This window comes from Helicoverpa armigera, chromosome 18 (assembly GCF_030705265.1).
Source record: "Helicoverpa armigera isolate CAAS_96S chromosome 18, ASM3070526v1, whole genome shotgun sequence".
Lineage (NCBI taxonomy): Eukaryota > Metazoa > Arthropoda > Insecta > Lepidoptera > Noctuidae > Helicoverpa > Helicoverpa armigera.
This window is the reverse complement of record NC_087137.1, coordinates 2,527,006-2,551,540: the sequence shown is the minus strand read 5'-3', so window position 1 is coordinate 2,551,540 and position 24,535 is coordinate 2,527,006. Positions and strand designations below refer to the sequence as shown.

Sequence of the window (24,535 nt, the reverse complement as noted above, 5' to 3'; positions counted from 1 at the left end):
GATAAATCTTACATTAGTGACATTCACACCTATCTTGAGATCTCAATGCCACACATCAAAATCGCATTTGTTCATGTGAAACTTGAAACAATGAATTTTTTGAACTTCATTATAATACGCTTACTGCATTGTCGTATAGTGATATCTTGACGATTTTAAAATTGACCTTATCTGCTAGCTGTTTTTGCGGTATTACTCATATCAGAGGAAATTCCTTTATGACCTTGCTTCCTCTTTAGGTATACATATAAGTAATTCGTTTTCGTTGCAAAGTGGATTATTTATAATATTGTTTGTAGGTATAACAGGTATCTAATGTTAGTCTTACAATAGGTACTGTATGTATGGTCCCACTAACCACAAAGATAGCTTCATTGTGATTATGTGTACCTGCAATAATCACTTAATTTTTTTGCCAATTGATTCAAGTGACATCTAGCGGCAGTTGAGAGAACTGCTCGAGTTTGAAGGACGTGAAACTAAACTGATGCACGAGACACAAACTCGGCACAGTTGGAGTTAGAGTTCCTTTTTGGTTTGCTAGATGGCAGGTTTTGAAGACTCAAGTGGTAAAAAAATATTCATAAGATACTGGAGCGTGATTCAAATATCTCACAGGAGTTGATTGGTGGCTTAAGTACTCAGATTTTCTATAATTTAACGAGCCAAAAAGACTGGCAACGATAATATGCCTTGATGTGCTTATTTATTCCTTAGGAATGTTAAATCATAAGGACTAGGACAAAGATGGTGGCTCAATTCACCCAATCATCTATTTACGTATTTTCCTTAATTTTTGCAAAGTGCTAACACGCCATACAATTATGACGAGAAATAATTAGTCCAACTACACTCTAAAAGTACATCGATAACGTCCAAACTGACATGTGATATCGTAAATCAGTAAAAAACCCAAGCCTTTACATCAGAGTTTGTTATTTCGTTCCTATCAATCATCTTTCTGATAACAAAGCTTTCACGGTAATGGACTACCTTACAAATGTTATCTGGAGTATGGCATATCGACACTCAATGAATATTCAGTAAAATATTTTCAGTTTACGTGTCATGTTTTCGGTAGAAAGTTGGGTCACAGTGGTGTTGAAAAGCTATCGAAATATTTATAAGCTGTAAAATAAGCTATAGATAGAAACGTAAGCATAAATAATAAAGAACAAGATAAAATAATTTCAGGAGATAGCAAATTATGATTATTTATTGTTTTACAGATAACAGTCAATGAAGTGATAAAGTGAATAGAAGTGAAACATTCAATATGGATGATTGTAATTTTGATGATGTGGATACCAAGTCGGTTTCCAATTTAACTGCGGATGATGTGGCAAATGTAAGTTAATTAATGTTTCTAACGATTTTAATAGAAAATCTAAAAACTAATTTCTTATTTCTAGAAAATTAGGCAATTATTTTTTAAACTAGGTACTTTCATAATATAGCACAGAGTTATTTTGAACCATCAGCTCCTAAATCCAAAACGATAGTTAATGATTACAATACCAAAATCCAGTACATCCCATTATCTATTTTTACAGATAGACACATCGCAAATTCCCTTCCCTAATACATTATGGCACGTGAAACCAGCCCAAGAAATAGCCTTGAAGACAACAGCAATGTTAGTAATTGGCGTTGCAGGGATCTTCCTAAATTCAATTATATTGATCATTCTGATCAGGAATAAATGGCTCTGGTCTGCCAGTAATTGCTTGATTGGAAACTTGGCGCTGACGGATTTGATGACATTGGTCATCTGTCCTTGGTTCATGCTTGTTAGAGATTTCTATCAGAACTATGTTTTGAAGAACTTTGGTTGTCGATTTGAAGGGTTCCTCCAGGGTAAGTTCAATCATCCTGAAGTCCAGAGATTTGCAATGAATAATTCAATGATTATATTCTAATAGAAAAAAACCTACTCTGTGCCAAATTACTTATGCAGAACGCGGTAAATATGGAAAAATGCCCCCAACTTGGCGAAACTGTCCAGCAGTGGAATTTTTCTACGACTACGGCTATTTTGTATTTTTGTAGTGCAGAACTCCTTATCAAATAACATTTTCAGCCTCTTTCCTACTGTCAAGCGTTTGCGCAATCCTACTGGTATCTTACGACCGAATGGCAGCTGCTGCTCTCACTGCAGAGGCGAGAATCACAATCAAAGCTGCTCCCAGGCTGATCATAGCATCGTGGATTTGCTCTTGTGCTTTATCCTTGCCGTGGACTATAAAGAGGTATTATATGGTAAGTTGTCAGTATATTTTCTTCGTCTTTTTTTACGAAACTTCTATTTGAAAGAATCCTAAGACTTTGGAATATTGTTCTCTAGGATTTTTTCATTGATAACAGTATCGTGTTTCATCACCATTCTATAAGTTAAATCGCTTTTGCTTGCTGAAATATGCGACTCAGCCCTAATTGATTTCTCGTTCACGACCAAATATTTAATTAATTTTGTATGTAGGAACGACAATGGCTGGACTATTTGGAGAGTTTCTGCGTGGAAGATGTTGCGGTACTTGGCATATACTGGCACTTCATATTGATGCTTTTGGTATGGGTTCCCCTGGGTCTAATGCTTATAACCGTAAGTTGATTAATATTGTTCTTCTTGTTAGATGATCTTTAACCAATACTTACCTTTTATTTCACGATGTAATCTTAATATGGCCGAGCTTCGAATTCCGTATCAATCTTTTTTAGTATATTATTAAACGACTGTAGAATCTCTACTTATAAAGATTTTTATAATCCCTGAAGGCGAGTTTTATAATGTAGACATATTTTATAGATACTGATATTGTTTTCTGGCTACAAATTCCACAGTATGGAACAATAATGTGGCGTCTAGAAAGCAGTGTTCGGGAGCTATCAGCCCGAGGAGGGGGTCGATCCATAGCTAGGGCCAGAAGCCGAGCTTTGAGGATCACGGCCTGCGTGCTCTTAGCTGGTGTGGCCTGCAGAGTACCATACACTGCTTTGATTTACTGGAGAAATAACTTGGAGCCACTGATTAATGCGGTAAGAATCATTTTCTGTTTTAACTTTTCCTGACCATTGTCATCAATTGTTAGTCTGAACAAATAAAGCAAAACATATATGGCTGAAAACAGATAAAACCATTTGATTTCCACATTCAATGTACACTTGCGTATTTAAAACGATAGTAATTAAAAAAACAATGCTGGGCTCTTGAACATTGCGCTACGAACCTCTGTTTGTATAGTATTGTTTTATTACCAAGACATGAGACTCCGAAAATGGGACTTGTAGATTTCAAAATTCTAGCAGTAGCAAGTAAATGGTTATCTTCCAGGTCGAAGGAAGTTACGAAATAATGTGGTTCTCCGCAAACTTCCTCATGTACATGAATTGTGCTGTCAACCCCCTTATCTACGGGTTTACTAATGCGAGATTCAGGAAAGCTATGGACAGGACTCCTGGCATCGCCTGCTTTAAGTTCGGGATGTGGTGCTGTATCTGTACTATGGTAAGCTTACACAATTTAGTTCTTATAACACATGTAAATTGAAACGAGACTACAAACAATCTTTGCAAAAATTGAAATGTTTTTATAACTGCACAGATTTATGAGTATTTTTTCCTTATTTTGAGTAGTTTTTTTGCAATTTATGATAACTCCATCGCGAGTAAATTGAATTGATATATTTGAGATAACAGAGGCTAGAAATTTATAGATAGTACCGCGAGAACTTTTTCCCATATTTTGACAAAATATAGCATGACTTCCTCGGAGGTACGAATAGAGAAATAATTTTCCGAATTAGTTCAGTATTTTCGTAGCCTCTAGAGGAGAGAGGATATTATTGTAGGTATAGTGTAACAGTACTGTATTTTTACAATTTCAGCTAAACAAGAAAAGAGTCCAAATTGAAGACAAGAACACAGAAAAGGTTTTCGTGATCGGTCATTCGCCTAAACCTGAGAAAAAACTATCTCGAGCGATTAAGAACATACTGCACATCAAGAAAGATTGTCTTGATTTCAGTATAAAGGCTGACGAAGTTACTACTAAGCCTACTAAAGTAACGCCTGTTAAGACAGAACCAGTCTAATGCTAAACTTAAAAGGAAAATACAAGGAGAAAAGAAACACATGATTGAGACGTATTATTCAAAAATATCGATTTGAGAGAATTGAAGAATATTACCAAAAAAGTATAAAGCAGGAAGTTTATCATTCATTATTAATATTCCAGAATGATTATGATAATAAATAAAATATTATGACCGGGATAAATCAAAGTAATAAACGATTCATTTTGTATGCTTTTTAGAGTTAACAAGTATTTTTTTATCTTTCTTCTACCTTGTTTGATGTAGTAAGTGCCCGTTTTTTGTAATATTTTGTTTTACGGTGTTCAACATATGAATAAAATATTTCTTTAAATATTTTGTTGTATGACATATTGTTAGTCTAGGTTGGTGAAAATATAATATTTAAATGTACCTAACACAAGTATGCATAGTGAAGGTATATAAAATAAAATTACCTATATCTTGTGTTAATAATTTAATACAAATACATTATTATTGAGACACCGTTTCGCAATTTTATTTATTTTCCATACACCTCCTTAACATTACTATAAATCTTATTGAAAATAAATACGTACATTTAAGAATACATTTCCTTGTTTGTAAGTAAATTCATTAGGTTATATTAGGTAAAACGAAGTTTATTATTTTTAAGTCCGAAGAGCTCGTGGCAACGTAACAGCCGCAATCACTCACACACAAGGATCAACCCTTGGTGCAGTCGGTCCATGAATCAGTTGCCATGGTGAATCCCAACTATCATTTGATCAACTTTTGGGCAATCGTTACGGGTTGTCCTCAGCCTTATCAGGAAATATCGGGTTGCCCAGGTAACTGGAGAACTTGAGATGACAGTCGCTCCATATAAAACACTGGTGACAGATGATGATGAGTATGACTTAAGTTTCCGGAGCCGTCGCATCTAGAAGTTGCGTCAGTTCGGTTATCTTTAATTCCAGATTATCTTTCATGCTGGGTTCTATCCTCAGTATATTTGTTGCCTCTTGAAGTAATGTTAGACTCTCCATCAGCTCATCCTGAAAAGAACAAACAATGCAGATATTTTATTTTTTATGATCTGTTACTTATATATGGAACTATAGGACTAATTTAAAAAGAATTTCAGTAAAAGTCCCGTCTGATAGATCCGGAGTCCGCAATTTTCCCTACAGTAACACTAATGCATGTATAATGCAAACTCAGCCGTTGAATATCAAACTAACACGGTGGTACAGAACGTCAGCTTATATTTTAATTTATTTAAAACAAAATATAATTTAAGTACGTTCAAACCACTTCAAAGCTTAGCATCTAACGGCCAGTTTTTTCATCAAAAGTTAAAGTTAAAGTAATGTGTAAAGTTAAAGTAACGGTCAAATTCGTTTTTTCAAGGCGAAAGTGACAGCAAAATTCATAGAAAAATTGAATTTAACCGTTACTTTTACTTTAGACATTACTTTGACTTTTACTTTGGCTTTAACTTTTGATGAAGAAACTGGCTGTTAGACAGTAACTATTTGATATAACTATAGATTATATTGAAGCACCTAATAAAATCAATGAGACATACCAAATAAAACGTAAAAAAGTACATTTCATACTTCAAAAACTTCGCAATCAAGACTTATATTTACTGTTATATAAACAGATTTTTATGATAGTATCATGTTGATCATCACTTTGTTTTAAAATATAGGCCAACGATGTCACCAGATGAAAGTTTATTAAATCTGGCGATCATCCAAATTGTATAAAATGCTATCTGAGGGCACGGCAGTGCCCCAGCCAAGACTCGAGCAAAGCGGGCACGGCCGTACCATCTTTTCTCGAAGCGTTTCGCGGCTATTTCAGCCCCCTGTATCTTCCATGTGAACAAAGCTAGGAGTTTAGGTTTTCGATGACCAAGAGTAAGTATTAGAACAAGCTCAGTCCCAAAATTACAAGAAATTTGAATAAATAGTTTACGAGTTATGAGCGATCAAAGTTACACCATTTTGTCACTGACTCACTCACTGACCGATCATCAAAAGTCTAAGGTACTTCTAGCAAACTTAGAACCTTCAAATTTGGCACCAAGATAGGTTATTAGCTACATATAAAGGAAAAATTATAAAAACCTTAAAAGTTAATAAAAAATAGGAAACAAATTTATATTTGCGGTTTTTCAAGAACATTGTGTATGAATTTTGACTGCATTGATAACTTTGTTATTTATTTATGTACAAAATGTTACCATTTGTTTTATTGTTACGTAGTGTGGTATATTGTTATTATGTATTAAATATACATACATATGAATAAAAAAGCTAGGTTAAAATAAAATGAATAATGATAAAATCTTTCATATTAATGCAGTGCGATAAATACTGCATGCTCGCTCGATAGATGGCGTTGTCCTGGTCTAAATCGCGCTACGGTTTTTAGTTAAAAAAAAAAAAACAAATAATTTCATGTGATAGCGCCATCTACCTCTGAAATAAATCTCTTTTATTCTAAAAGATATTCGATTAAAAAATTCGACAATTTCGAAATTGTTTAATTTATTTAAAAAAAATCTACATATTTAGTTTGTTATATATTTAGTTAGTTGCATGTAAGTTAATTTAATTTGTTATATACTTAGAGAAGAAGGAGACCTACAAAAAATAAATTAGATCCCACCAAAAACATTAAATGTAAAAAAAGCCAATCCTCTACGCAATTCCTCCACCGTAAAAAGTTTTGAGATCGCATAGAAGCCAAGTCCTGTTCAACTTTATTTGTAATAATAAATCAATATTTTGTGACTATATCAATAGTTTTGTTCACATTACAATAATATTGTCTTGGCCATGAGCACAAGTTAATAGTCGCTCCCTGAAATAATGTGTAAATACCATTGAATTGATACATTCTATATGGACATGATTTTACGATTGGACTGATTGGAATTTGAGACCACCATGGACCAAACATGCGCCATAGTAAATATGCAGGTCATGATTTTGGATGATACTGACTGTCGGTCATTTAGTAACAATTGAAAAAACTAAAGGTATTTAATTCTGTGATATTAAACTTCATGATTGACTTTCACCTCTCCAAGATATGCTGTATTATATTTGTAGTTTATTGTGCTCATGGCCAAGTCAATATTATTGTAAAGTGAACGAAACTATTGAAATGGTCACAAAATATTGATTTATTATTACAAATAAAGTTGAACAGGACTTGGCTTCTATGCGATCTCAAAACTTTTTACGGTGGAGGAATTGCGTAGAGGATTGGCTTTTTTTACATTTAATGTTTTTGGTGGGATCTAGTAGATAGAATGTGAAGTTACTATTATTGTAGATCGATGAAAGAGTTGCATAGTTGAATTTGAAAAGCTAAAGAATAAAATCCCACCAAAAACATTAAATGTAAAAAAAGCCAATCCTCTACGCAATTCCTCCACCGTAAAAAGTTTTGAGATCGCATAGAAGCCAAGTCCTGTTTAACTTTATTTGTAATAATAAATCAATATTTTGTGACTATATCAATAGTTTTGTTCACATTACAATAATATTGACTTGGCCATGAGCACAATAAACTACAAATATAATACAGCATATCTTGGAGAGGTGAAAGTCAAACATGAAGTTTAATATCGCAGAATTAAATACTTTAAATTTATTCAATTGTTACTAAATGACCGACAGTCAGTATCATCCAACATCAATGAACTGCATGTGCTATGGCGCATGTTAAGTCTATGGTGATCTCAAATTCCAATCAGTCCATAATCAGTCCAATCGTAAAATTATGTCCATATAGAATTTATCAATTCAATGGTATTTACACATTATTTCAAGGAGCGACTTTTAACATGTGCTCATGGCCAAGACAATATTATTGTAATGTGAACAAAACTATTGATATAGTCACAAAATATTGATTTATTATTACAAATAAAGTTAAACAGGACTTGGCTTCTATGCGATCTCAAAACTTTTTACGGTGGAGGAATTGCGTAGAGGATTGGCTTTTTTTACATTTAATGTTTTTGGTGGGATCTAATTTATTTTTTGTAGGTCTCTTTCTTCTCTAAGTATATAACAAACTAAATATGTAGACCTAAAGTAGCACGTAAACAACATTTTTTTAAAATAAACTAAACAATTTCGAAATTGTCGAATTTTTTAATCGAATATCTTTTTGAATAAAAGAGATTTATTTCAGAGGTAGATGGCGCTATCACATGAAATTATTTTTTAAACGGTTTTATTATTTTTTTAAGTCCTACTTTATACTAAGCTATGTAACGAAACCATAGCGCGATTTAGACCAGGACAACGTCATCTATCGAGCGACCATGCAGTATTTATCGCACTGCATTAATATGAAAGATTTTATCATTATTCATTTCATTTTAACCTAGCTTTTTTATTCATACGTATGTATATTTAATCTATACTAATATTATAAAGAGGAAAACTTTGTTTGTTTGTTTGGTTGTAATGAATAGGCTCAAAAACTACTGGACCGTTTTTAAAAACTCTTTCACCATTCGAAAGCTACATTATCCACGAGTAACATAGGCTATATTTTATCCCGGTATGGGCAGAAGTTACCATGGGATGCGGGTGAAACCGCGTGAAAACGGCTAGTACATAATAACAATACACCACACTACGTAACAATAAAACAAATAGTAACATTTTGTACATAAATAAATAACAAAGTTATCAATGCAGACAAAATTCATACACAATGTTCTTGAAAAACCGCAAATATAAATTTGTTACCTATTTTTTTATTAAGTTTTAAGGTTTTTATAATTTTCCCTTTATATGTAGCTAATAACCTATCTTGGTGCCAAATTTGAAGGTTCTAAGTTTGCTAGAAGTACCTTAGACTTTTGATGATCGGTCAGTGAGTGAGTCAGTGACAAAATGGTGTAACTTTGATCGCTCATAACTCGTAAACTATTTATTCAAATGTCTTGTAATTTTGAGACTGAGCTTGTTCTAATACTTACTCTTGGTCGTCGAAAACTTAAACTCCATGCTTTGTTCATATGGAAGATACAGAGGGCTGAAATAGCCGCGAAACGTTTCGAGAAAAGATGGTACGGCCGTGCCCGCTTTGCTCGAGTCTTGGCTGGGGCACTGCCGTGCCCTCAGATAAATAAGAACATGTTCAATGTAATAAATGAAGAAATTAAAGGTAGTGATTGATCGTCAATTTACGAACTTCATGGTGTTACTAAAGCAATCAATAGTTCGATACCATCAATCGGTGGTCGACTCGGTCAGTATGGAAACGATAACAAATCTGTCGACCGATGTCTACCAAACGATTCATAGCATCGACCGAGTGACGATTGATATGTCAGGTAACATCCTAAAGAGCACATATTTCTGGATATAAATAAGAAATAGCATAATTTTATCGAGGCTTTAGTAGTAACATATTTTGCCAGTCATGTTTCAAACTTTTATCATGTAATGTTGCAAAATCCCTAACAAAATTTTTCAGTACAAGAATCTAAAATTGTACTCACTCCTCGACAAAATTATTTAATCTCCATGCAATTACATAAAAGTGTCACAATAATAATAAAACCCGTAATTACTATTTAACAAAAAAACCAGTAGCATGCGACTTCCAACCAACTATTTATACTCGACTATCATAAATGTCAACTGAAAGCAATTTGGACTACACTCATCTTGTGTTCTGTCTTGTAGCTACTAATATTACATTGCAGTGTTTAATCTGACTGCTATGTAATAATGATAATTTAGATTTTAATGCGATACTAGATTTAATTTTAATCTTGGCTTTGGATTTCATGCCGGGCTGGATCAAATAGAAACAAGGATGAAATTAACGTCATATAATTTCAAGATTTTCACAATACTGCTATGTCAACGTCCATATAATCTTTATTTTCCGTGTTATTGTGAAAAGAGTTTCGATGATTTGTGGTCATAAGTAAATTGCTAAACATCGCTTAGATATTGTTGATATTTAAGCACTCTTCTAAACTGCGGCCAACAGAGCAGTTAGCACATAAATGTTTTTATTTTCCAATTCACCAACTGTACCTACACTTTGGAAATATCTTTGACTGTTAAAAAAGAACCTACATTCTTTCAAGAGTAAAAACTAAGTAAATACAATTCTTACTTGAGCAGCAGCCTTTGTGATCTTGCCAGTTTCAAATTCCCTTTTGGTCTTCATGGTCATAGCACCCTGTAATTCCAAGAGCAAAGTTCCTCTGAACTTGGACCAGCCTGGCTCCAGTTTATCAGCTATTTCCAACAACTCGTGGCAGAGGTCCAGCTTTCTTTGCAGGAGAGCGTTGGGCAGTTCTGCAAAGGATTTGTACGTTAATGTTATAACGGTATGTAAATCTCTCATACTAAACAAAATGTTGGGATGCATATCTGTCTACGAAACTCTATGAATTTGTATTGCGATTCGCTTAGAGGCAGAAAACATCCAATACCGAAGATTTGCGTGTAGTAAACGAAAAGCTTTACTTAATTAAAAGAAATCAAAGGTAGGGTAAAACGAAATAAATAATCTGCAAGACGATTTTAGACTCGTTACATGTCATGCTAAGTCTTAATTCATACAAACTAACATGCCTGAGGATACGAAAATAGACGAAGTCGTAGTATTTAGTTAAACAAACAAGCCGTTTCTAATTTTGTTTGCGTTTTTTGTTTATTAAGAAGAAAACAACAATGCATGGGACCTTCGACAGATTTTCTGGTTTTGCGTTATATAAATGAGGTTTAATAATAATAACGTGAGCTAATGACCGCTTAAAATAGCTTGCTTCGTCTGTCAGCGTTCCAATTAAATTCTATTGAAAGGAAAATGTGGTTCACGGATTTTGTTAAAAGAAACTACTTAGTAAAAAATATGCATTATGTGCATGTACGTAGTACGTATACCTACATATGTGTTGGATAATATTGAGATACTGTAATATTTATCGTAATTGCTATAGTTCAACAATTCGTTGTTATGTTTACAAAATCTAACGAAGTGTTAAAAAGTTATTTTTGTATTATGTAGCTGTACTGTTCTGAATGAGGTTAAAAACACCCAGTCCAAAAATACACTTCAATCACTGGCTCTAGTTTAAAAACAAATGTACTTATATACCTGTTAAACTATATCCTTTATAGTTCCCATATATTTGTACTAATGCCAACTTGGCTTGCACTACTAAATGATTGGTAGGATGAAGTGTCTGACTATATTTCTCAATGAACTCTTCAAACTCATTAGGAACAGTCTTGTTCAATTTCTGAAGATCTTGTTTCAGAGCGTTGTTGCCCCAAACCATCTGCTTGCTTAAAATAAAGTGTTCGCATTTTTCACATTTCCATGGTGCGTTTTCGTCCAGCGGATTTGTTGAAACAATCATAGCGCCTCGCCATTCAGTATTGGGACCAAAAGGATTGTTGCATACGGAACAGTATATGTTCCCCAAGTGAGTACCCAGCTCTGTTGGATCCTTACATCTTTCACATTCACAGTCAAACAATTTACTCGTCTGTAAATGCTTTCGTCTATCCAAGGTCCCCCATAATGATTGAGTATACGTCGCCGTTATCAAATCGCCCTTCGATATCGGTACCGTAGCTATTACCGCCATGTGGAAATCATCGCCCAAAAATATGTGCTTCGTATTAGGCTTGCAGCTATGATCCATCATTGAAGCCGTCAAATAAATAGCTCGCAATCGCCTAGACCCATCTGGCGACCGTACATCAAAGGAGTTCGTGTCAAATATAGATGCGACCTTCAATATAGTTTCTTCGTCGAATGGCAGTCCAAGCACTTGTACTACGAACGTCACTAAATTAGCCTTTAAAATCGTATACAGAGGGGTGTTTATCCTATCTTCCAAATGGGACTCAAGATGCATTATGTTCTCGTACTGAAGTGGGTTAGAGGTACTCATCAACAAAACTCTGAGTGGCGATATAACACAGTAGGCCGCTTGAACTTTGTTAGGGCCCTGGTATTTAATATCACATTTATATTTCCTGTCTGTCATAGCTTTGCACTCCGGTTTGTGAACTTCAGCTGCTTCGCACTCGGGACCACACATTGGCCAGTTGCACTTGGAACACTTATAATAATCCCAATTACTGTGGAATTCCTTTGGATCCAGACTTTTACCACACGTTAAACATACGGTCGGGCATGTGATCCTCGGTCCAATCACAGCTGGTTTCTCTTTGATGATCATTTCACCTTGTTGTATATCTCTTGTTGCTACCATGTGGCGTCCCAACGTGTCTGAATACTGGATCTTGAAAGCACAGCATTTGAACTTGTGTCCTTCCCGCCATCCTAGTTTCTGATGGGGTCTGGAGCAGTAATAGACCAGCTTGCAACCACCACAGATCTGGTTTGCTGGTTGTTGGCAAACCTCGCAGGTTGGCATTTCGCGAAATTCTAAGGCACTCGTTTATTAGGCCGAGATGCACGCCCGCTCCGCTTGGTATCAAACACAATACTCGTTCTAAATAGACATGCATAATTAACAAGACAGTAAAGATTTGGGAACAGTGCCAACAGAATTGAGTATTAATGCCCTTTGTACAACATACTGCTGCAATATCTACTGGTTATTTTCATTTAATTCAAGCTATGTTTTCAATGCATTTGATGTGACCCAATTTTTTAATGCACTGTTATTTGTTTACTTCTTGCGGACAACAACTTTGCATTGCATCACCAGCTCTATAGCTATCCCTTGACTGCTTATTTTATCTTACTGATCATCAACCTGTTTTCAAGTACTTTTCAAGTACTTCAAATTCCTCTATCAATATTTTTGGGTCTTTTGTCAAAACAAAAGACCATGTTTTTGATAAGGGAAGAGCTGGCAAAAATATGTAAATATGCAAAATATGCAAGTTATACGATAGGATTTTCTTTTAGCACTTCTAATAAACCAATTTTATTCACGCATGTGTGCAACAAGTTTTAGAATGGCTTAGAAATGAAACAGCTGTTATGTTGTGGTACAAGATTTGGCAATGTAGTCTTTAGCTTTATAGTATTTATGCTATTCAGACTGTCTGGTACTGTTAGGAATCTTAAAAGTGCAAAATAAGGCAGTTGTTAAAAACTCAATTGTATTTCTAAAGTCATTAAGTTGAAATTGGAATGGACTGATTACTGAATGGTGAAGACTTTTAAAGGAGAATATTAATTTTCGAGAGTAAGTGGATATCCGTTCTTACATACATTGAAAATCCTTCATTGGTTGTAGGTATGAAATAATAGATTCACAAACATTAAATGTTTCACTTTTACTACCGTTAAGCTCTCTTTAATGTTCACCAATAAATTCATATAAATCCACCGCTGAAAGTTTTTTTCATAAATCGTTGGAAGATGTTTTTTTTAGTTCATTCACGTTTGTTACGCAATGGAAAGCTATAGTCAGTCATACATAGAGCAACTGCCAGTTGCTCACGCGCAGTGGTAACTTTTCCAGGTTTTTGGAGAAAAAACGAACAGTTCAACGGAAATTGTGAAAAATATTTGGGTGATTTACGAGTGGTGTTTAAAATTTTGGAATACAATCTTAATAAAAACATGTGAGTATATATATTCAAAGTTATTTATTGGATAATACCTAATTTCGAATAAAAACTGAGTAATGATGAATAAGAAACATAAAATACAGAACTAAATTATAATGTGAAGTCTAAAGAGTTTATTATAAATAATGCTAGCAATGAACTGGGCTTATAAAAATTATAGAAGTCATCTAAGAAAAATAACGACGGAAATATTAAAATCTTCATATTTTAGCAAGTTTATGTACTGGAAATGCTGTAAAAAATTATATAAATTGTAATAATATCGGTTGGGCATCAAATACATGTATAGGTCTTCTCAATTTACTGATAATCTGACGTCATCATCATATAGGATCGTACTAAAATAGAATCGCGAAGCAATTGTAATTTAGAACAATGGTTTGGCGATATCACTATAGTAAATGTGGTTCTTATTAAAAATAAAATTAACTACCACATTTTTTGAGAGAAAGACCCTTAGAAGTAAAACTTACAGTCATGAAAACGTAACCTGGTATTGTCATTTTCTAGTATTCAATGGGCTTACTTATCTCTAAAAGTATATTCCTATGATATTTCAGTATCAGATCTATTGATAGGTATACAAAAACTCGGATCATGTAAACTTACGTTTTCGCGATAGCTTTGAACGACATTGTGACCTAGATATTTTATACAGAGAACATAATTCAACATACTGAATCTTTGTACGTCTATACGTAAATAACAAAGCTGAAGCTGAGTTTTTTTTTTGTGTGTTTGTTTGCTTGACCACTCTAATCTCAAAAAAATATGTAGGCCATTTACTGCGGTAGGTTAGGTGCGGTAGGTGTTATAGGTTAGGCAATAAATAAGGAATTGTTCTCACTTTATGCGGGAGAAACCTCTAGTGGAAACTAGTATACAATAAAAAAAATCCTAGAGAACCAAAATCAAAAACCAACATTTTGAGAACGCTAATGAACTGTTGATGAATACGGAAGCCAAAAAGAATGCAGAAGATATTTTCAAAGAACCAGATTTTACAAGATATGTACCAAAAATAGAATAGTAACCCATTTAAATGTTTCGTCCATGGAAAAGTGCACCATTTGCCAAATGAAATTTATGTTTGGACAGACAAAATACACACGAGAGAATTTATTACACCTACAAATATTATGAATGTCATGTTTTACGAGGATTTCATTTCATCTAGATTTCCAGAAGCTGGAGTATTTAGGTTTAGTAGCTTTTAAATCTATGCTAAGGTATCTGTACCAACATGATAAAGATGAAAAGCTTGTTTGCTTGAACGCGCTTATCTCAGGAACTAAGTCAGCACTTGCAAACAGATTGAAAAAAAAAATCGTGTGTTAGACAGCCCATGCATTGAGGAAGGTTTGGTTACTTTTTATTATTCAGGTGCTCGGGCTATCCCGCCAACAAACTGTTAACACACAGTTTGGTGGCTTTATTAAATGTAAAATATTTTCTTGTCATTTTGGGTAAAACTGCTGGTGAAAGTCAGTAATATTATAAATCTGACGAGTTTGTTACTATGCTCGAACCAATATCGCAGGAAAAGCTGGGGCTATATTTTTCAAATTAATTTTGAAAATGGGACGGTGGGACCTTTGCTGCATGTTCATGTGCGTGAGAGTAGGATTACCTACATACTGTATCGAATATACTTTCCTAACATTTGATTAATTTTGAATTACATAAAATAATTAGGCCTGGCAGTGCAGGGATCATTACTCTTATAATTACGACCCTGACATCGATGAGATGGACTGAGCGAGAGCTGCCAAATTGTCAACTGTGACAAATGTGTCGATTACTGCTGATTTATTTAGATCATCTATTAGATTAGAAAATGCATTATTTCTCTTTTCGTTATCAATACTTTTGCTTTCATTTATTCTACTACCTCTGACGTGTCATGGATTTACTAATGATCAAATATTATTATTTATTACCATTCCAATTCACCAAGAAATCAGGATTTTTAGGACTACAAATTCATGGAAAGTGCGTGTACTATCAAATCTCTCAATAGGTTTGATTAAACCCTAGATTATGATAATTGTTGATACTAAATCCTTAATTCAGGACACTACTGAAGTAGACTCCGAATAGAATTGCGCTAATTTTACTTATTTATTTTTTTTCAGAAAAATGGCTGATACAAACGGTACCAGTGAATTAGCTTACGTGGTAAGTTCTGGAAACGTATTTTTGTTTTAATAAAATAAAATACAAAGGGTTCCTCGTATGCGACATAACTTTTATGAAACATTAAAAAGTTTAAATATGAAGGAATCTTTAAAACAGCGACATCTAGCCGTTAAACTGCGAACCCATGACCACGCTTTATGCCCCAACACCACGTATAGCTGCAGTAGTATTTCATATTTCCTCCACATAATAATGTATTTGTGCTGTTACTAGATGGCGTTCATCACCAATCATCAATTCCACCTCACTCCCGACTTAAAATCGAAGGGTCCTTAGAAAATCATAAGAAAATGCCAATTTCTTGATACGCATATCGGATAAGTTGATGTAGTATTGCTTGAAAGTATCTGAAACCTTCAGCTTTACATCTTTCATCGGTTGTCGAAGGAACATTTTACTAGTATTACACGGTATCAGTACGAAAATATTTGAGAGTTAAATATATGTTCAAGTCATACACGAAAGTATGATCTTCCCCATGACTCGGACTATCTTGTCGTGTGTCAATGGTTGTAAGCACCACGTTCGTAGAAATATGTAGGTCTTAAATCTTAAAAAATGCATGAAATAGAGGTCAAAGTATAAGTCGAAAGTAATGGTGTGGTAACTGTCTAATAATATATTTTTCAAGCAGAACAAATGGGACTTGTTCATTAATAATCGTGTATTGATAACAAAATATTTACCTAAGTTAAAAGGGTCCAATGTAACTTTGATAATATGTATCTCTCTTACTTAAAGCATGGTACCTAATAAAATCCTTTTGTGACCCTCACATGACGTTCGTTTTATTTATTAGAAAGCAAAGATTTAAAACTAGATTGAGACTAAGCTATAAGAGTCTTCCAAAATGTATAATGTTTCAATACGAAGATATACATAATAAAGAAATATTTGGACATAGTTAAGCTAGCAAATAGACTGAGCCTGAATTAACGACATCTAAACATGCTTATAAAAATAAACTAAAACCTTAAAAAACATTTCCAGGTTCATACATCAGAAGATCTTGGTAGATATCTAGTTGCTGCTAGAGATTTGACTCCAGGAGACCTGGTCCTCACTGAACGACCTCTGGTCTTTGGACCCAAGGGTATGCTGGATCCAGAAGCAATCATGCCTTGCGTTGGATGTTACAAACCAGTGCTAACTGAGGCTGGAGAAAGATGCGCTAAGTAAGTATTTGAGATTGATGAATTTAGTGGAAAAAGTGAGGACAGTTTGATACTAAGTTAATATTTCAATATTATGGCGGTCAGTATAGCCACTACTGACTTAAATTTAACAGAATGTAATATCAGTCTATTTCTTTGTTGACTGATAGCGGTTAGTTTCCGAAAAGTGGCCTTCGTTTTTTAACGCACCCAATAAATTTAAATTTTTTCTACAGATGCGGCTGGCCCGTGTGTTCAGGCAACTGTCCAGGACTAAAGGACCCAAGATATCATGCTGCAGAATGTGCTATACTCAGTCTCAGACCTGAATGTGTTGTCAATGATATGGCTGATTACTACAGGTACATTATTCGTCATGAATCTTTAAGTAAACATCTTTCAATAAAGGTCTTGAAATAATAATCTTTCTTTTCCAGACATGATGCTCTGCTCCCATTGAGATGTGTTCTTCTGCAGAAGACAGATCCTGAAGGTTGGAAGAACTTATTGGATATGCAGTCGCACATGGAATCTCGGTTACCGGGCACTGAAGCATATGAGTACGTTGATTACATGAAATAATATTTTTCTTTTATTACATTAGACTTTGAAAAAATATACAAATAACTAATATGACAATTGTTCTTAGTGAAAACATATTTTATTTTTATTCACAGTGAGGCGAACGAATTTATCGTTGAATATCTTATGAACAACTTTATCAGCAAATTGGATGAAAAGGAAAGTAAATCATACGCAATCACTTCAGAATTACTTCACAGAATTTGTGGAATCATCGACACAAATGCCTTAGAGATTCGATTACCTGAAGGAGCAGAACTAAATGCTCTATATTCTAATACTTGCAAAATGGAACACAGTTGCATACCAAACACTAAACATACTTTTAGTCTTACACCTAAAGATAGAAAAGATATGTACAAAATTACGATAAAAGCCGTAGTTCCAGTAGTAAAAGATAATCACATATCAACGATGTATAGCCACGCTTTATGGGGAACTCAAGCCAGGAGGCAACATTTGAAAGACACGAAATTCTTCGCTTGTAAATGTCCAAGATGTAGTGACCCGACTGAGCTTGGTACTTATCTAAGTGCCATGAAATGCTTAGGTGATGGTACAAACCCATGTGATGGGATTCATTTACCAGAAGATCCTTTGGATGACGAAACTGATTGGTCATGCAGCAAATGTCCAGCCAAAGTCAGCAATTCCCAAATAAATATGGTGATATCCCAAATGGGGGAAGATGTTGAAAATGTCCTAATGATGGGAGGTTCTGTAACTGTGTTAGAGAATCTTTTATACAGATTATCAACATTCCTGCATCCGAATCATTATCATATGTATACGATAAAGCATTCTTTAATACAACTGTATGGAAGACAGCCAGGGTACACTTCAAAAGAATATTTAGAGAAGAAAATTAAAATGTGCAGAGATTTAATAGCTATAACAAAGACTCTAGATCCAGGGAATGCTCGACTTAGTTTATATAATAGTGTATTGCAACATGAACTACATTCTGCTTTATTGATAAAGGCAAAAGATTTGAATGATGATGAATTAATACCGTTGCTAACTGAAGCTAAACTAGCAATAGAAGATGCATTGAACTCTCTGAAAGATGATATGGAAGAAATTTCTGGAAAGAAACTCCAGTCTGTTATTGAGGATAGTAAAAGAGAATTTGAAAAGTTTTGTAAACAAAAGAAGTTAACTGTTTAGTTAGACGGTTAGTTATTTATTAAAATATTGGTTTGTATCTTTCACGTGTTTTATTTATTTTCGTTTATCTATACAAAATTCGGCCTAATATCATTAAGGCCCATTTTCACCGATAACATATACAGTCATGGACACATAATTAAAGACACTGTTGGAATCTTAAATTGCTGCCGCATTTCATCTGTATTTCTTTTTTCTGATTGCTACTGGAACTTTATTTTCTATTTTAAAATATTTAAGAGGGTATTGTGAAATATTAAAACTAAAGACTATCTTCAGTGATCCTTCGCGACAAGTTTTTTTTCGCTTTATCCGAATCTCGAGCGGTATGAACCATAACGTGGCCTGGCCATATAATTAAAGACACTCCATTTGCTCGGAGGAAGAAATGCTAATTATTAATATTATTGATGGTACTTTTCTATAACAACATTCCCTACACTGTAACTATAATAATAATAATAATAATAATAAATTCTTTATTTTCACCAAAAGCCATCACAACATTAACATCCGTAAAGACTAGGCATAAATTATAGGTTTTGTAAAACATTAAACTCTGACAACAAACTAAGCATACTAATGAGTACTAATATTTGGTTTATTTCCTTTTACCTCAATGACAGCACGACATCCCTAAGCGTGCAAGCGGTCGGTTTTGTTTTAAGTCGCTTCGGGAATTTTCTTCCATGCTTCATAAAAATCTGTGTAAAATTGATCAATGTTTCATGTATGACTTATCGCCATTGTGTTTTCTGGCCGATCACCAGTTTTTTTTCTATTAAATTTGCGATGGGCCAAACCAAAACCATCATAAGTTGCTCGATCAAAGAGTCCTTTTTACTACTCTTACAGTGTTTTTCAGAACTTTTCTAATTTGGAAAGCGCTAAGGACCGGTAAATTATGCTTAGCATATAACAAAATGCTATTTCTAAAATATTATAGTACTTGAATTCGCCTATTTTTAATAATATCTTTCTAAAAGATCACCACACCAAGTAGTGGAGAGAAGCCCCACACTATTACGTTTTCGCCTCCTATGTTTGAGAACTTTCTTAGTGTATTTTGGTTCCATCTCATGTTTTGGAGGCGACTAATTTCGATACATTATTTTAGAATTATTCGTATCCCTTCGTTTAATGAGAAAGAGACGACATTTTTGAACACTTGTTAACTGCACCTTTCACATTTGATAGAAATAGCCAACTACGGTATGGACACGCGGTGCTTTTACAAAAGTAACATCTTCCGATACCCATGCCTTACAGCTTTTCCCGACCCGGTTGTAGTCTAAAAGTTCTGCAGACACAATTGTCGTCCTTTTAGCATCAGATGACTCCCAAAAAAACCAGTACCGAATCATGTAAATGGTTCACTATTTGCCTATAGCACCGCCTTAATGTCTGTTTGCGGACAAGTTTTCCTTGGGGTCGGTTTTGAGTTGTTCTCAAACCATGCTTTTTTTAGTGCCATTGATAAGAAATCTTTAATAATAAATTTATTGCCATGTTCTTACTATAGATCAAGTGGTATGAATAAATCCGTATGTCAAAATACAATATTAAAAAGCCTAAAACATTTTACTTACCAGAATTTTTGTTCTAGTCTTATTGGTAGGACTAAAATGAAAATTTTTAATGAAATAAACCTAAATTATTACCTAATTCGAGTTTTCATAAGTATTTTACCCACTTCTAAAAAAAAGTATGGCAACTATTTGTATCTTTCGTTTTTTTTTCTTAACTGGGCTTTAACTGTCTTTAATTAGCTGACCAGCCAAGTATCAGCTACAAAAGTTAGTGTTCATTTCCCATAGAGCTTTATATCTAAAGTATTAAAGAAAGAAAATATTTTTTGTCCTTAATTTAAAGAACACAATGTAATGTTTGTTTTAATAATTATTACACTACAGTTTATACCGTGCTTAAGCTCATGTCAGTACCATAAGTATTTATTTCACTTCGAGTCGGGGGGTGTCTTTAATTATGTGTCCATGACTGTATATGTACATTCGTTTCTTCTTAACTGTTTACGTTGAAAATTGAACGTAAAAATCGTAGCAAAAAGTTGTTTAAAGAAAACTCGTCTTATGTTGTTGGTGAACTTTATTTTTACACATCATTCCTTAATTCAAAAAAATCTTGCTCCCGAAACACACTTACGCATACGTGAAGGTTCGTAGATCCTATAGATTTAACTGTCTATTTTTTCAACACCAATATAATTGCATGTTACACAATGGAAAGTACAGATTCAGTCCTTCGAAGAGCTAGTGACAGAAACTCGTGCGCAGAGTGGCTTTGAATTATGAGAAAAAGTTAATTTGAACAGCGATTTAGATAATGCTTCTAATTAAACTGCGGTAATAGGCAAATTAAGAATTTTTAAAGTGCTCCTGGTAAATTGCAATTTGTGTAAGTACATTATTATATGTTATTTTAACTCATTTTTTTAGAAATATATATTCGTGCATACCATCATTTCAAGTCGTATTATAGTGCATGGATTTATCCGTATAGATAATAAAAAGTTTTTAGAACAGAGCTCGTGAACTTTTCAAACATGCACTCTTCGTTTCCGAATTCATAATTTCCATCACTGATATATTCTGGTACATAGACATATTTTGACCGAATTTTTGAAAGAATCGAAAATGGGATTTTATGTCAGAATTTTATATTAATGGTAATACGGCCAACATTATTTTGAAAAATGAAACAGCCTGCAATAATTTTGACCAGATAATTAGATAATTCTTGATTGGGATTTATTTTTGTTGTGTTTTTAAACCACTTCTCAAAAAAAAAGTAGGGTTGCAATTCAACTCGTAGAAATATTTTTGAATGCTCAGTCCAGACAAGTTCGGGAACAGGACAGGAAGAATAAGAAGCTCAGTTTGAATGTTTACTTTTATCTATTACTTTCAATTGTCCATGTCTCCTAAAAATTAAAAGAAACTACATTCGAAAAACTAACGTGGACATTTCAACACCTCTATCAATCGGGTTGTTAATCTCGTTTGGATCATCAAAATAGATTAACGTGACAGTAAGTGCTCTAACCGAATTGCCAACGAGTTAGTTTCTGCAATAGAACATTTAGACGGCTAAGAAGACATGTTGACTGATGCCCCTGTTTGGGATCTTGCCAAGAACAGTTTATATGATATCGGATTGTATTGGGATTGTGCAATTTTATTGGATTGGAAATTATGTCAGTGATACTGAAAAGTGGATCAGTATTGCCTAACAGTAAAGGCGTATCTTCTGAACAAACCTGATTTCAGAATACTTTACATGAAATCTTATAAACCTCAAAAACTTGTGTAGAATAGGTTGGATCGTCTAATCTTAAACCCGCAGTATACACAAACAGTCAAAGTCAAAGTCAAAGTCAAAGTCAAATCATTTATTTCATTTAGGCCTTTACAAGCACTTATGAACGTCAAAATTATAACTAAGTTTGATTCTAGTTGCCCATTCCAAAAGTAGCTTCCTATGGAGAAGAACGGGCAAGAAACTCCATGGTTACTCTTTTTAAAAATAATATAGTATTACAATTTGTATGTATTGATACATACAGTAAAAGCATGCGAAGATCATGTAGAATCGCAAAGACAAATGAGGATAAAGTGACAATTAAAATGCTACATGGTGTTCACATTTACAAATTGGTTTATATTTTGGTACAAAGTTACAAACAAATAATCAAAAGATGAATACAATTTTATTTGCTGGTGTAATTTTAATTTGTTAATTAATTAGATATTGTCAGTATGTCCTATGGAGCAGGACCAGCATGTTTCCAAGCATTTTTATCTTGAATGTAATCTTCTAATTTATAATATGCTTGCTTACAAAGTGTGGCTTTTATATGAGTTTTAAACCGCATGTCATTTAGCTCCAGAATGTTGTCTGGAATTTTATTATAACATTTGACACAATATCCCATGAAAGATGTATGTACTTTAGATAATCTAAACTGCGGGATAGCTATCTTATTTTTATTTCTAGTGTTATAATTATGTCTATCACATATTTTTTCAAACAAATGTAAGTTTTTCCTAACATACATGATATTTTCATAAATAAATTGGCAAGGTACGGTCATGATATTAATTTTTTTAAACAGTTCCCTAAGAGATTCACGACTACGTAAGTTGTACATAGCTCTGACAGCTCGCTTTTGCAAGATAAATATGCATTCAATGTCAGCAGCTCGTCCCCACAGCAGAATGCCGTACGACATGATGCTGTGGAAGTAACTAAAATATACCAGTCTAGCTGTTTCTACGTCCGCTAGCTGCCTCATCTTTCTAATAGCATAGGCGGCCGAGCTAAGACGACCCGCAAGAGATGTAATGTGGGGTCCCCACTGTAGTTTTTTGTCAAGAGTGATTCCCAGGAAAACTGTTTGATTTATAAATTCTAATTTTTCACTATTAAGTATAATGTCACATTCACTACTTTTTACATTTGGCAATGAAAATCGAATGCATTTTGTTTTTTTTTCATTAAGAGCCAAGTTGAACGTTGAACCAATTTTGAACCTGGATAATGGAATTGTTTACGTCGTCTAAGGTACGTCTACGTCGATCAATATTAAAAATAAGAGAAGTGTCATCGGCAAACAACACCATTTTAGGTTGATTATCAAATAAGTAGGGCAAATCATTTATGTAAACTAAAAAGAGGAACGGACCTAATATAGAACCTTGTGGTACGCCCATTGCCATCACTGAACCTCGTGAATTTACGCCGTTTACTTGAACTTTAAGTTGCCGACCATTTAGATAAGATTTTAACAGCTGGAGAGAAGTATCTCTTATTCCGTAATGCTCTAGCTTTCGCAAAAGCGTTTCGTGATTTACACAGTCAAACGCTTTTGAGAGATCGCAGAAGATTCCAATAGAGTCTTCAGCTTCCTCCCAAGCCTTAAAGATGTGCTTGATCAAAGTTACACCAGCATCGGTTGTACAGCGACCTTTAGTGAAACCGTATTGTTCTTTGTGAAAGATGGAGTTTTTATTGAAATGGCGCAACATCTGTTCAAGCATCAACTTTTCAAATACCTTGCTGAGAACCGGCAAGACAGAAACGGGTCTGTAGTTATTCGATTCCTTACTATTTCCCGATTTGAATAAAGGAACTACTTTGCTGTGTTTCATTAAGTCAGGAAACACGCCTTGGTCTACGCTAACATTAAATATGTAAGTTAAATAAGGTGCAATTGTTTCAATAATTGACCTACATACCTTGACAGACATACCCCACAGATCTTCTGTTGATTTTATTTTAAGATCTTTAAAGGCTTTAATAATAGCCTCGGCGCTGGTATGTTGAAATTTAAATAGTAAAGAGCATGGTTTAACATGTTTTTTGAGTAGATCGATAGACACGGTGGTGGAAGAATTTAGTGCTTTTGTCGTCTCGAAAGGTATTTTAGTGAAGAATGCTTCAAACTCTTGAGCTACTTCAAGGTTACTGCTGATGGGACCTTTATCAGTTTCTAGACTTAAATCAGTTTTTCGAACTTTTCGTCTCCCTGTTTCGTTGTTAATTACTGTCCAAGTAGTTTTTATTTTATCATCAGCATATTTTATTTTATTTCTAATATGAATAGATTTTGCCTGTTTACAAACGGTTTTAAATATTTTTGAATATTTTGAGACGTGGTCACGGAAACTTGGATCGGCGTTATAAGGCTTTAAACCATAAAGTTCAAACAGCTTTTCTCTACTTTTACGAATAC

General features: G+C 34.0%; 3 protein-coding genes across 3 annotated transcripts; 2 read left to right on the top strand and 1 right to left on the bottom strand.

Moving 5' to 3' along the window:
• Positions 1-1,070: 1,070 nt before the first annotated feature.
• On the top strand, positions 1,071-4,404 carry LOC110375804 (neuropeptide receptor 22). Its single transcript, XM_021334060.3, has 8 exons — positions 1,071-1,154; positions 1,230-1,348; positions 1,554-1,857; positions 2,081-2,259; positions 2,480-2,602; positions 2,842-3,036; positions 3,332-3,505; positions 3,885-4,404. Exons 2-8 carry the CDS (start codon positions 1,277-1,279, stop codon positions 4,089-4,091), a joined length of 1,254 nt encoding a protein of 417 aa, XP_021189735.3. The 5' UTR covers positions 1,071-1,154; positions 1,230-1,276; the 3' UTR covers positions 4,092-4,404.
• Positions 4,405-4,579: 175 nt separating this feature from the next.
• LOC110375821 (SET domain-containing protein SmydA-8) lies at positions 4,580-12,606 on the bottom strand. Its single transcript, XM_021334081.3, has 3 exons — positions 11,217-12,606; positions 10,227-10,411; positions 4,580-5,110 (listed from the first exon to the last, which is right to left on the bottom strand). Exons 1-3 carry the CDS (start codon positions 12,508-12,510, stop codon positions 4,973-4,975), a joined length of 1,617 nt encoding a protein of 538 aa, XP_021189756.3. The 5' UTR covers positions 12,511-12,606; the 3' UTR covers positions 4,580-4,972.
• A 766-nt stretch (positions 12,607-13,372) lies between these two features.
• On the top strand, positions 13,373-18,787 carry LOC110375831 (SET domain-containing protein SmydA-8). The gene is made up of 6 exons (XM_064039161.1): positions 13,373-13,675; positions 15,817-15,859; positions 16,871-17,055; positions 17,271-17,396; positions 17,472-17,594; positions 17,712-18,787. Exons 2-6 carry the CDS (start codon positions 15,821-15,823, stop codon positions 18,781-18,783), a joined length of 1,545 nt encoding a protein of 514 aa, XP_063895231.1. The 5' UTR covers positions 13,373-13,675; positions 15,817-15,820; the 3' UTR covers positions 18,784-18,787.
• The last annotated feature ends 5,748 nt before the right edge of the window (positions 18,788-24,535 follow it).

What these genes read in the sequence shown, in the direction of transcription:
- LOC110375804 (XM_021334060.3), top strand. Translation starts at nt 1,277, where the DNA reads ATGGATGATTGTAATTTTGATGATGTGGATACCAAGTCGGTTTCCAAT. An exon ending in CTGCGGATGATGTGGCAAAT is followed by an intron (nt 1,349 to 1,553) that starts GTAAGTTAATTA and finishes CTATTTTTACAG; the next exon opens with ATAGACACATCGCAAATTCC. An exon ending in ATTTGAAGGGTTCCTCCAGG is followed by an intron (nt 1,858 to 2,080) that starts GTAAGTTCAATC and finishes TAACATTTTCAG; the next exon opens with CCTCTTTCCTACTGTCAAGC.
- LOC110375821 (XM_021334081.3), bottom strand. Translation starts at nt 12,510, where the DNA reads ATGCCAACCTGCGAGGTTTGCCAACAACCAGCAAACCAGATCTGTGGT. An exon ending in TAAAGGATATAGTTTAACAG is followed by an intron (nt 10,412 to 11,216) that starts GTATATAAGTAC and finishes AATCCTTTGCAG; the next exon opens with AACTGCCCAACGCTCTCCTG. An exon ending in TCACAAAGGCTGCTGCTCAA is followed by an intron (nt 5,111 to 10,226) that starts GTAAGAATTGTA and finishes TGTTCTTTTCAG; the next exon opens with GATGAGCTGATGGAGAGTCT.
- LOC110375831 (XM_064039161.1), top strand. Translation starts at nt 15,821, where the DNA reads ATGGCTGATACAAACGGTACCAGTGAATTAGCTTACGTG. An exon ending in GCTGGAGAAAGATGCGCTAA is followed by an intron (nt 17,056 to 17,270) that starts GTAAGTATTTGA and finishes TTTTTTCTACAG; the next exon opens with ATGCGGCTGGCCCGTGTGTT. An exon ending in GATATGGCTGATTACTACAG is followed by an intron (nt 17,397 to 17,471) that starts GTACATTATTCG and finishes TTTCTTTTCCAG; the next exon opens with ACATGATGCTCTGCTCCCAT.